Raw genomic sequence first — 13,159 nt, forward strand, 5'->3', positions numbered from 1 at the left:
GTTCACACAAGCTATTTCATATCCTTTCTGGTTCTCTATAAATAATTTGCTAGATAAGCAAACAAATTTTATGTTGGGATGATCCACTTCCCCTAGGATCTAGTACTTTTTGCTGACAGCTGATTGGGCGGTAGTGCCAGCATCGAAGCTAGGATATAGTCCCACAGTGGGGGCAGGCCTTGTGTTTGGGTTTGTCTGGAAGCCCATTTCTGGTGGGGCTCTGAGTCCCACCCTTTTCCTGGCTCTCCTTAGAGCATGCCAGCTTTCCCCTGGCCTCAGACCAGGCCCTGCTTTGGGTCTGGTTTATTCAGTAGCCTTTGTTTTCCCTTCCTCCTGCCATCAAGGGGGCTTGTCCAGGCTCCCTTTCCTTCCCTCTCGGACATATTCTCACCCTGGCCAACCAGGAAAGGCTGTATCTTACCTGACTTCACATCTGGTTGGTATCTGTGTTTTTTTCTTCCCCATCATACTTCTGATTTGCCTGGAAAACAACAACAACAACAACAATATACAACCTAAAAGTTGAGAGTTCTGTTTTATTTGGGGGCCTCCCTGAGGACTATAGCCCAGGATTCAGTCTCTCAGAGAGTTCTGAGGAACTGGTCCAAAGAAGTTAGGGAGGACCAGGATATACAGGAGTTTTGGCTGAAAAAAAAAATGTAGTCAAACATCAGAAGGTTGCTGTTAGTCACAAAAGAGAGACATCTTAAGTTAATGTTTTTAATGCTTTTCTATGTATGATAGGATGTAAGAGTCTGGGCTCATGGACATTATTTCTTTGGTATGCATCTTAACTCTCTAGGCCTGGTATCCTGCTTTTTCCCCATCCTGCATTTCCCTCAGGGCACACTGTCTGGTGGGCTGCCCTGGCTGATGGCTTGATGGCCAGCAGCATTCATTGTTTACTGGAATGGCAGGCAGGCAGGCAACATTTTTGTCCCCATCACTGACACTCCAGGCATTCACTTCAAAGGTCAGCTGTTTGTTAGAACAGGGTCCACCCTAACTCAGGGACGCTGACTGATTCCTCATCACAGTCTAGTCTCTTATTCCAGAGAGGAGGAGTCAGAGGAGACTTATAATGAAAAGGTTAAAAATTGTTTGAGAAAAATAAAAAGAAGTGGGTGGAGGCAGGGGAAGGGGAGGAGTGGAGGAAAGAAAGATACTGTCTCATGGCCAGGAAACTCACATGAGTCTGAAGATATTAACTTCTTATTTCTTCCATTGTCGGCTGCTGCTGCTGCTAAGTCGCTTCAGTCATGTCCGACCCTGTGCGACCCCACAGACCCCACCAGGCTCCCCCGTCCCTGGGATTCTCCAGGCAAGAACACTGGAGTGGGGTGCCGTTTCCTTCTCCACTGTCTAGTCTACCCCATTTTCATTGTTAATGACAATAAGACCAGGTCTTCAGTTTGACTTTATAGAATGTCAAAGCTGGAAAGAACAATTGAGATGATCTCCAACCCCCTTGTTTGATGGATAAACAAACTGAGACCAACAGAAATGGCTTGAACAAAGGGTAGCTCCAGTCCTGGTCTCTTGGCATCTGATAAAGGTTCTGAGCACAGGACGGGTCTCTGTAAATCCAGTGGGACTTGGAGAGAGGATGCTTGGCCAGGTGGTTTTTCAAGCTCCTTGCATCTCCAGTGTTCTGTGATTCCAGCCTCAAAATGGCTTCTGTATTTTCTTTCATACCTATATACCACCATTAAAAATCCTTTTTTACTGACTTAAATAGATTTAGGAATGAGGCTTATTATTCAAGGTGGAGGCTCAGGAGTGGAGGAGCTTCAGAGACTGGCCAGCTACAAAGAGGACACAGATGTTAGGAAGTGAGTCCAACACCAACATCTTATATTAGAAGAATTTCCAGCTCTTCTATATGAGTTGTAGGTAACTTCAGGAGGCGGTAGGAGGTGGTAGAAATTGCCCTGTGTCTCGTGCGGGGAATTCTGGGGTTGTGGAAGACATTCCTCTGTAATGAGAGTTAAGCATGAAATAGCAACAGTGTTAATTTAAGCATTCCTGCTTCAGTGGGCGGTCTGGATTAATGAGCATCAGGCATCTGACACTTGTCAGGCAATTGTTGTAGACTCCATTGCCCGTCCTCCCTTCATTACCACCCCTCTCTGCCTGAGGGAGGAATGTGAAGCGCATGCAGCCTCATAGTAGCCTCAGCCATGTTGTTGCTATTCTGGCAGCTCGTCTAAAGGTACTGAAGTAAACAGCCTGTTTTTTAAAAAAGGGGGAATACCTCCTTTTTATAAAATACCTATTTTGTTTTCTGACTTAGGAATTTGGAAAATGTAGAAGATTTTAACAGAGAAGAAAGTTAATACTATCCATACTCCTGTCCCTAGTGAAAGCAGTTATTTGAATTTGGGTAACTCTCCTAGTCTTCCCCTCTCTTCCCAGTGGCTCAGCAGTAGAGAATCTGCCTGCCAGTGCAGGAGGCATGGGTTCAGTCCCTGGACTGAGAAGATCCCCTGGAGAAGGAAATGGCCCCCCACTCCAGGATTCTTGCCTGAAGAATCCCATGGACAGAGGAGCCTGGTGGGCTACAGGCCAGGGGGTTCCAAGAGTTGGACACAACTTAGTGACAAAACAATAGCAAGAACTACAACCTCCTAGTCTTTTTTTTTCTTTTTTTCTGGGCATTTGAACAGATGCTTATGAATTTTTTTTCAAAATGGGGTTCTTCTGTACTTACTGTTTTCAAACCCAATTTCTCTACATGTGAAATTATGTATCATTAGCATTTTTCCTTGGAAAAGGGTTTGATCCATTTCCATCCATCCTAGGCAGTGGCACGTGGTGTTGGCAGCAGTGATGGGGAATTATGGGGAAGCTGGCTGGCTTCAGTACTGGGCAGCAGACCTCCTGGCCACCAGGGGGCCCTCAGGCGCTCTAATACCAGGGGCCCGGGCTTGTAGCTCCTGTGGCTGATGTCTCTCTCAACGGTTAATGACAAAGGGATGTCCCGGTGTGGTCTGGCCCGTTTTCTCACACCACTAGATCTGGTTTTTATTTTCATCCTATCAGAAAACCCTCGTGGATGTTACTTTGGAGAACAGCAACATCAAGGATCAGATCAGAAATCTGCAGCAGACGTACACAGCCTCCATGGACAAGCTGCGGGAGAAGCAGAGGCAGTTAGATGCAGCGCAGGTTGAAAACAAGCTGCTGAAAATGAAGGTAGATACAGGAGCATGGATCTCCTGCTCACCGTTCCCTCCTCCTCTTTCGTCCTCCTCCTCTCTCTCCTTCCATCATCAGCTCTCCTATTCCGATTTCTCCATTCTCTTCTCTGTTGGGTTTCGGTACCCTTCTGTGGCCAACCCCGCAGGATCTGACCTGACGGCACTGAGAGGGTTTCTGTGTTCAGAGCTGTCAGTGCAGATTGGGGCACCCCATACACACCCCGCTGGGCTCTCCTGCCTCTATCCCAGTGGCCTCAGCTGCTGAGACCTCATCATGGCACTGCCCTTATGTACTGAGAGGGCCCTTGGGATGCCTGCAAGTTTGGGGCTTGAGAAGCTTCAGTGTTTGGACTTTCCCAGTGGTCCAGTGGTTAAAAATCTGCCTGCCAAATGCATGGGACATGGGTTTGATCCCTGGTCTGGCAAGATCCCACATGCCATGTGGCAACTACGCCTGTGCACTGCAAGATCCCACATGCCGTGTGGCAACTACGCCTGTGCACTGCAAGATCCCACATGCCATGTGGCAACTACGCCTGTGCACCACAACTACTGAGTCCTCGCTCTAGAGCTCGTGCTCCACGACAAGAGAATCCACTGCAGCGAGAAGCCTGAGCACCAAAACAAAGAGTAGCTCCCGCTCACTGTAATTAGAGAAAACCCGCATGCAGCCACGAAGACCTAGGACAATCCCAAAATTAATTATTTAAAAAAGAAGCTTGACTGTTTAGCTTCTCTTTTAGATCCCAAGACCTTTTTGTCTGGTTTGGAAATGAAGAGCTGAGGGGCCCCCTGGAAGAAAATGAATGGGTGATCAAGGACTCTGGGCAGTGTCCCTCCTGCCCCCAGGCCTGGCTTATTCTGCAGCTCAACCTCTAAGGCCCTGGAGGTCTCAGTGCTCCTTCCATATGTGAAGCATGGAGCCCTCACTCATCCGTGGGTCTGCTCCTGGCTCTGGTGAGAGTTCCTACCCAGTGCCAGGAGCAGAGCCACAAACAGCTCCCAGAAGTCATTCCACAAATTATTTCCTGAATGAATTTGTTTCCACTTGAACCTGGGCTTCTCAGATTGTGTTCAACACAGCCTAGACTGTTCTAGAGGAGAGTGTCTTGTGGGTTGTGTTCAGTTCACTTCAGTCGCTCAGTCATGTCTGACTCTTTGAGACCCCATGAACCGCAGCACGCCAGACCTCCCTGTCCATCACCAACTCCCGGAGTTTACCCAAACTCATGTCCATTGAGTCAGTGATGCCATCTAATCATCTCATCCTCTGTCATCCCCCCTTCTCCTGCCCTCAATCTTTCCCAACATCAGGGTCTTTTCAAATGAGTCAGCTCTTTGCATCAGGTGGCCAAAGTATTGGAGTTTCAGCTTCAACATCAGTCCTTCCAGTGAACACCCAGGACTGATTTCCTTTAGGATGGACTGGTTGGATCTCCTTGCAGTCCAAGGGACTCTCAAGAGTCTTCTCCAACACCACAGTTCAAAAGCATCAATTCTTTGGTGCTCAGCTTTCTTTATGGTCCAATTCTCACATCCATACACGACTATTGGAAAAACCATGGCCTTGATTAGACGGACCTTTGTTGACAAAGTAATGTCTCTGCTTTTTAATAGGCTGTCTAGGTTGGTCATAGCTTTCCTTCCAAGGAGTAAGCGTCTTTTAATTTCATGGCTGCAATCACCATCTGCAGTGATTTTGGAGCCCCACAAAATAAAATCAGCCACTGTTTCCCCATTTATTTCCCATGAAGTGATGGGACCGGATGCCATGATCTTAGATTTCTGAATGTTGAGCTTTAAGCCAACTTTTTCACTCTCCTCTTTCACTTTCATCAAGAGGCTCTTTAGTTCTTCACTTTCTGCATAAGGGTGGTGTCATCTGCATATCTGAGGTTATTGATATTCTCCTGGCAATCTTGATTCCAGCTTGTGCTTCATCCAGCCCAGCGTTTCTCATGATGTACTCTGCATAGAAGTTAAATAAGCAGGGTGACAATATATAGCCTTGATATACAGTATGTATACAGTATACAGTGTATACAGACAATATACAGTACACAACAATATACAGGTTGTGTACTCACATGATTTATTGCACGACTGAGTATGTTTGGGAGTGAAAGGAAGTGCTGTTAATAATTAGGGGAATAGCCTGGGCTACATGGTCATCTCCATAAGGTCTACCCACGGGGCAGCTGATGGGGAGAACAGGCTGCTGTCCCACACTGCGTGGTCTCCACGATGGCTGCCCATGGGCCCTGCTATCACCACCCACTTGGCCAAACACAGCCACCTGGGGGAGGGGAAGGAGCCAGGGAGCTACATAGTCAGCTCCTCCCTGCTTTCACTTCAGACAGGGCTGTTCTTCTATTTATGCTTTCATGTATTGTATTTCTGCACAAGAGTTACTTCAAAAAAAAGGCGTTTGTTGCTGAAACATTCTGAAGTGACTGTTAGGAGTTTCTCCCCCAGGGCAGGATCTTTATGTGGTCATTCATCTCACAAATACGTATTCAGTGTCTGCTCTCTCCATTCATGCTCCGCACCCGTCTGTTCCAGTGCTGTGGCGTCAGGGAGACCAAGCCTCTAACCCAGCCTGCAACTGTGTTTTGGAAGCTAATGCTTTACCTCAAAATAGCAATTTAAGAAGTGACAGTATTTCACGTAACCTGGATGCAGTGTCAGCAGGACATGAGGGACAGAGCTTGTTCTCAAAGTGGAGATGAACCACAGCACACACTGGGTCTCTCTCAGTTCGTGATAATCTCTGTTCAGGATTTCCCATGTTGTGGCTTCTTGGCAGCAAAACTTGCCTAGTGATGAGAAAGGAGATGTAGAGGGCATCGGGAGAGACTTTGGTCCAGTCTTTGGAATAAACATCATGTCACCTCTTAAGGTTGTAGTGTACCTTGCTTATGTAGAGATTATCTACCCAGCTAACTCAGCTCTCTTGAATTAGCAATCAGCTGGAGGGAGGAGACACAAACACACTTTGAGAGGCATAAAATTAATGGCCTGAGCTTTACAGGCGAGGGCAGGGCCTAGGCAGAAAGGAATCAGCAGCCACCCCAAACATATGCCTGTCTGCCCACTTTACTTTTTCTCATCTCCTAAGCTGGGTCTGTGCAAGCCCCCAGGAGCCCCCAGATTAGGTTCAGCAAACCACATGGGAACATTTCCAACTGCAACAGTTGGGAAAGCACAAAAGTATGGAAAGGATGAGTCCAGATTTCTTACATGAGCTGAAGTCTTCTCTAGGGACTGATTGGTGAGTGCAGCTAATAAGATGGTCTCAATTCCATGTGGCACCTTCTCTTCAAAGGCTTTCCTGCTCTTCTGACTTAATTTTTTTTTTTTTAGTGTATGCACGTGGGGGGAAAATGTCAAACAAATATGGAAGGTAATGTAGAGGTAGGCATACACCATTTTACATTCCTACCACCATACCATGTAGGAGCATTCCAGTTTCTCCCCATTCTTGCCAACACTGGTTACTCTCTTACTGATTATGGCCATCCTCGTGTGTGTGAAGTGGTAGTTAACTGTAGTTTTGCATCCTTGATAACCAGTGATGTTGAGCATTGTTTCATGCATTTGTTGGTCATTTGTATATTTTTTCTGGAGTGTCTGTCAGATCCCTTGTCCATTTTAAAATTGGGTTATTTATTGTTGAGTTGTAAAAATTCTTTATATATTCTGGATACAAATTATTAGATGTATAATTGGAAAGAATTTCCCCCCCCACTCTCTGTGTTGTCTTTTCAATTTCTTGATGCTATCCTTTGAAGCACAGCAGTTTTTAATATTGAAGATCGGTGAAGTCAAATTTATGTATCTTTTTTTTGTCAATTGTGCTTTTGGAGTCATATCTGAGAAGCCATTGCTTTATCAAAGGTCACAAATTTTCTTTCTAAGAGTTTCGTAGTTTTGGCTTTAACATTTTAAGTTTTTCATCCATTTTGAGTTCATTTTTATATATGGTGTTTTAGGGACCCAACTTCATTCTGTCATATGTGACAAATCCGATTGTCCCAGCACTATTTGTTGAAAAGACTCTACTTTTCACAGTGAATGATCTTGGTAATTGTTTAAAATTGTTAATTGTTTAACAATTTAATTGTTTAAACAATTAAACAAGATAATTATTTAAAATTTAATTTTTATATCAGGTAAATTATTTGTTTCAAAGTCAGCTCTATGAAACAAGTGTAAGAAATAGAACCTCTGTATCTGCCCTTTCCTCTCTTATTCCCTCTTTCTTCATATAGCAAACCTTTTCACTTTTTAATTTTATAGTTTATCCTGCTCTGACCCAATTCGGATAATGTAGTGGTCTTATTTTCATCCCACAACAGAGTGAATTTGTTTTCATTTGAATCTGTGCTTTTCAGATTGTGTTCAGCACAGCCTTAGGCTGTTCTAGAGGAGAATGCCTTGTGGGAGAATACCCTCATGATTTATAACTCAAATTGCTTAGATTCTTGAGTACTCAAGACTTTCAAGAAGCATGTCTTTCTGAGGCCAGTTAGAATGAGGATATATTATCTAGCAGAGTGAAGGGACAGGGAAGCCTGGCATGCTGCAGTCCATGGAGTTGCAAGAGTCAGACACAACTTAGCGACTGAACAACAACAATATTACCTAGAGAAAAAGGGTTGATAAAACTGATAGAATAAAGTATGATAAAATTTCAGGAGCAAAATAACATTACACAGGAAAAGACACTGAAGAAAGGGGTTAATAAGACAGTGCAGGGTCTTCCCTGGTGGTTAAGAATCCACCTTGCAATGTAGGAAATATGGGTTTGATCCCCGGTCGGGGAACTAAGATCTCACATGCTGTGTGGCAACTAAGCCTGCCCGCTGCAATTACTGAGTCTGTGTGCCACAGCTGGAGTCCGTGTGCCACAGTAAAAGATCCCACATGAAGCCACAAAGATCCTGTGTGCCTTAAGACCCAACGCAGCCAAATACAAATAGAGAAAAGATAAGGCAGTGGAGCACATTTTAAAGAGAATTCAGTTTTAATACAGTTAGATTTGAGGTGCAGTGTTGATAGAGAAGTATGTTTCTACCTTGTGAAAAGTCACTCATGGAACACCTTTTCCTGATAATATTAGTATCATGTAAATAAATTTACAGGGCTACTTTTAACGTTCCATGCACCTGCTTGTCCCTTTTCCTTCTTCCGTCTCTTTCCCCATCAGTTCCTGCTGCCTCTGTCCCCGGCAGAGCCCTGGCCCCTGGGCCCACTCCTCTGTGAGTTCATGCTCAACGCATACAGAGTGTAAGGTGCAGATTCGCCAGAACCTGCTGAAGCTGTAGCTCTGAAGTGAGTCTCTTTGCAGGTGGAATCCTCCCAACAAGCCAACGCGGAGGTGATGAGAGAGATGACCCGGAAGCTGTACAGCCAGTACGAAGAGAAGCTGCAGGAGGAGCAGCAGCGGCACAATGCGGAGAAGGAGGCTCTCCTGGTGTGTATGTCCCACCTGCTGATGGAACAACCAGGGAGTGTTGGGTGCATTGTTGTTGGTGAGCTTTAAATGGGAAGGTGTGTGCTCGGAGGTGAGTTAGTGGACTGTAACATGGGTTTAGTATGTGCCACTCACTCCTCTCCCTTCTCCTTCCCTTTCCTCACCTTCCTCCCTGCTTAAAAGAGCCCTCAACCTCGGGCTTTCAGTACACCCCCTTCTCCAGCCAGTCTGACCATTTCCCACATCCAGGCTGATCCTGGCTTACCTGCAGCTGTGCATTTCCTTACCGCATCTTCTCCTCCTTCCCTGTCCCCATCCTGCTTATGGTCCCTGAGAGTCTTGAAGACGCCAGCATCTCCACGAATGGAGTCTTTCCTCCTCACACAGCTGCAAGTGTCCCCTGTCCTGGGAAGCCCGTTCTCTCTGTTCTCTGCTGTGGAATTCTCTTGTCCCTGTTATTAGAGCTGGGCTGTGCATCTCCAATCTTGGGTTCTCTAGCAGAACATCAATTCCTTGAGGACAGGGACTCGATCTGCCTTATTTTATGTCCCCACAGGCTTAGTACATGTGCTGAATAATTGACAGAGTTGGTGTTTGGGAGAAAGATCTGGGCACTCGGCATTCAATTCCACTTCCAGCCCTAATTCCCTTTATGTTGTTGGCAAATACAGTGATACTTTGAGCATCTTGTCAGGAGATAAATAACATTTGTAGGTTCTTTTTTTCTTTAAGGGGGGTGGAAAAAGGCAGAAAGATAACTAGGCCCTTGCAATGTGTCTTTTATTCATTGGTTAGAACCAGAATCATGGAATTTGAGTTCATGATTCTCTGAGACTCTTCTAGGCTCCCAGGTCATGCCGGGTCATGCTTCTAAAGAGGCAAGATGATTTAGCAAGGCCTGAGCTCTTTGAACCCTGATTGATAGTGACTGCGTGCTCTTCTGAGAAGAGTGTGTTTCTTTTGCAGGAAGAAACCAATAGTTTTCTGAAAGCCATTGAAGAAGCCAATAAAAAGATGCAGGCGGCAGAGATCAGCCTCGAGGAGAAGGACCAGAGGATCGGGGAGCTGGACAGGCTGATTGAGCGCATGGAGAAGGTAACACAGCTTGGAGCCCGCAGGGCCCTTGCCCAGCCTCCCTGCAGGGTAACAGCTCCCCTCAGGCCTGCCCAAAGGTGTGAGAAGCCCTCACCACAGATCCCTCTCATTCCTACAACTTGTGACTTGAAATAACAAAGACAGAACTATAAAATAAAGTATATGGATGTAAAGCCATTATCCTCCAATTAAAAATCTAGAAAAAAAAGAGATAGCAAAAAGTCAAGTATATGGAAGTTTCAACAAGTCCTGAGTGTTCCTATGTTGAAAATTCTGATGCTTCTAACATCATTACATACAAAATTATTTACAGAAATTAATCTTTTAGCAGCCCTGCTTTGCTGGGGCCCTCAGCATGAACTTGGTTTCCCTGGCAGGCAGTCAAGCCCTATTTCCATGTTACGTCGACACCCCAAGCCAGTTGTTTCTGGGACCGGGGTCTGAAGGGTTGGTTATGCGTCAGAATAGGGGACTTTGCTCTCCGTGGGTGGGGGTAGAGCAGGGAGAGGCCTGCAGGAGACCAGAGCTCAGCTGGGATAATGAGCCAGTCTAGAGAGAGGGAAGAAATGAGGTGGGAAGTGGAGAAAAGAGGAGAGGTGGGAGAGAGGAAAGAGAAAAAGCAAGAAAGATGAAGGGAGGATGACCTTTACCAAGTGACAGCTGACTTCCAAGGGAGAGTGGTGGTTGAGGACTAGAGCTGTGGGTTCTAGGAAGTGGCTCTCTAGCTGTGTGAGTTTACAAAAGAGTGGGGACCAGCTGAGACCACCCCTTGGCATCCTGTGACCCACACTGGACACTGGGAATCCCCAGGCCAATGATGGAGGGAGAGGGAATGACAGGGGAAGCAGGATCAACAGCTGGGCTTCCGGCTGGTTCCGAGAAGAGGGCTGACCTATGATGTCTGTGGCCTGGTCCCCGCTACACTCCTCTGACCAGGAAGGTGGGAATAGCCTTAAACAGAGCTTCTCAGCTGGCCAGGGGGCTCTTCTTTTAAGTAATATCTTTTGAGGGGAGGGACTTGAACAAATAGAGAGTCAGTTACAGTTTCACCTCTACCCTCTGGGAAAGCAGAATCCTACCTTGTCTTGAAGAGAAGATCAGTGGCATGGTTAGGGCTGACGTCAGTACTGGTTGTAGATGGTGGTTGTAATGATTGGGCAGTGAAGGCATTTTCTGGAATGCAGGCAAGCTTTCCCCTACATCGCCTCGCTCCTGCAACAGCAGAAGGTGCTGGTTAAAGCACACTCCCCCCGAGTGACAGGCTATCCTGCAGCAAACAGGAGCCAGGTGAGCGGGTGGTTCTCACTCACAGACAGAGAGACTATCCATGTTTTAGAATCACACGAACCTTGGGTTTGAGTCTTGCCTCTTTTTCTAGTTGCAAGAAGTTACTTGACTCTTCCAAATTCAGGTTCCTCTTCTGTAAAATGTTGATAATAGTAATTCTTATTCTTAGGCCTTTTGTGAGGAGCCAACAAGAAAAATCCAGGCCACATGTTTAGGGCAGTGCCTGGCATATATAGAGTAGGGGCTCAAAAAATGTGTGGCTCTGATTTTTAGGTTGTGACTTGCATAAATGTCTGCCCCTGGTGTCAACTTTTTTTTTTTTTTCCAGCTGGACCTGTCCTAGAGCTTAGTTTCTTTGTCTCCTTGGGCTTCTGGAAAGTTCCCAACATTTTCCCACTGATGTCTGTGTGGAGCCTGCATGGGGGTTTGTGGCTGGGGGGCTAGGGTGCTAGTAAGGCTGGCCCTCCCTCCCCGTGGTTGTGTGGCATAAACTGTTCCCCATGTCCTCCTGGCTTTTTCTCTAGTGATTGAGAATCTGTTGTCCTTTCTCGTAACTTTTCTCATTTAGGCTAGCAAAACGCTTGCTTTAGGTAGCTAAGATTAGATGTGGCCATTTACTGTTTTTCACCCTTCACGGCTAAATCTGTGAGAGCAGGAACCATGGTAAACCTCTGTCACATGCTGTGAACAACATACCTACAGACTTTGTATCCTGTTCTCACATATTTTTGGATTTTTCTCGAGGACAAACCATGTGCTTTTGAATGGCTTCTCTGTTGTACCCCTTAGTTTACTGTTTCTCAACATTGTGTCCAAAACAGCTTTCTTTTTTTCTTCATCAGTTAAAGTCTTTTAAGGAGTGTGTTCTATTAGAGACCCTTCTGCAGAATAGATAGTACTCTACGCCTTGATCTTGGTGGTGGTTCCACCAGGTAATGTGAATACAGATATGTCAAGGGATTGTGCAGTGTCCACTTAAGATTTGTTGTACCTCAACTTAGGAAAATATCAAAATTTAAAGTATACTGTAAGCCAGGCCTTGTCCTACTTTATGACAGCTTTTTGGGGAGTTGGAGGGAAGGCTCACTTGTTAAGAATTCATCACTGTTATTTCAGGGCTCATGTCAATTTCCAGCCAGTGGCAGAAACCATGGGGACAGTTAGTCTGTGCATTCACTGTAGAGATTTAAAAGAAGTAACAAAACCCCACGAAAAAGTTGGTCTCCCTTTATTCTGAATATGTTAATGATAACATACCCTCCCTTCCAGAGTGTACTGCTTCCCTCTCTGACTATCCCTTGTCTGCTACTGCTGACAGCTTCAGAAGTTGTGGGAGTTCAAGTTTCAAGGATTTGCTTTTCATATTTGGTGGGAGAGAAGTTTGGGATCTGTATAACTAGTCAGAGCTTGTTGGGCAGAATTTCTGAGGGTAAAGATGAGACACAGCCATACTTAAAGAAAGCCCTGAAGCAGAAGAGTCTCCTCTCGATTAGTGAGCAGGATTTGATAAATTTCATTTTAAGGAAATTTGTCATACTAACAGTTGTAATGTATTTCTGGTGCAATTTTGGTGGTAATGGACACTATATCTTTATTAATATTTTTCACTGTGTTCAAAGAAATGTCCATATTCTTTTTACTTTTTTAAGGTAAACTAAATTTATATAGAAATGTGTGCAAATCTTCTTAATAAATATTTATTTATTTGACTGCATTGTGCCTTAGTTGTGGCATGTGGGATGTAGTCCCCTGACCAGGAATCAAACCCGGGCCCTCTGGATTGGGAATGCAGAGTGTTAGCCACACTGGACCACCAGGGAAATCCCTGTACAAATCTTACATGCACAACTTATTGGTTTCCTATTGATACTGCAATCATTTACTACAGTTAGTGGCTTTAAAACATTATAGAGTTACCATCTTTAGGAGGTCAGAAGTCCTAAAATCAAGATGTGGTCAGGGCTGTTGGAAGCTCCAGAGGAGAATCCATTTCCTCACCTTTGCTCCCTTTGAGAGACTAATTATATTCCTTGGCGCATGGCCCCATCCTCCAGCTGCTAAATTAGCATTATAGCACCTCCCAGCCTGTGTCCATCTCTTG

The 13,159-nt window shown here is 45.3% G+C and overlaps 1 protein-coding gene across 1 annotated transcript in view; it reads left to right on the forward strand.

The window, feature by feature from the left end:
• The window catches only part of MYZAP (myocardial zonula adherens protein), a 115,287-nt gene that overhangs the window by 37,842 nt on the left and 64,286 nt on the right, over positions 1-13,159 (forward strand). The window contains exons 6-8 of the mRNA XM_068963685.1: positions 3,043-3,195; positions 8,551-8,676; positions 9,643-9,771. Coding sequence (XP_068819786.1) covers positions 3,043-3,195; positions 8,551-8,676; positions 9,643-9,771 — 408 coding nt within the window. The remainder of the gene's footprint in view (positions 1-3,042; positions 3,196-8,550; positions 8,677-9,642; positions 9,772-13,159) is intronic.

This window comes from Capricornis sumatraensis, chromosome 2 (assembly GCF_032405125.1).
Source record: "Capricornis sumatraensis isolate serow.1 chromosome 2, serow.2, whole genome shotgun sequence".
Taxonomy (NCBI): Eukaryota; Metazoa; Chordata; class Mammalia; order Artiodactyla; family Bovidae; genus Capricornis; species Capricornis sumatraensis.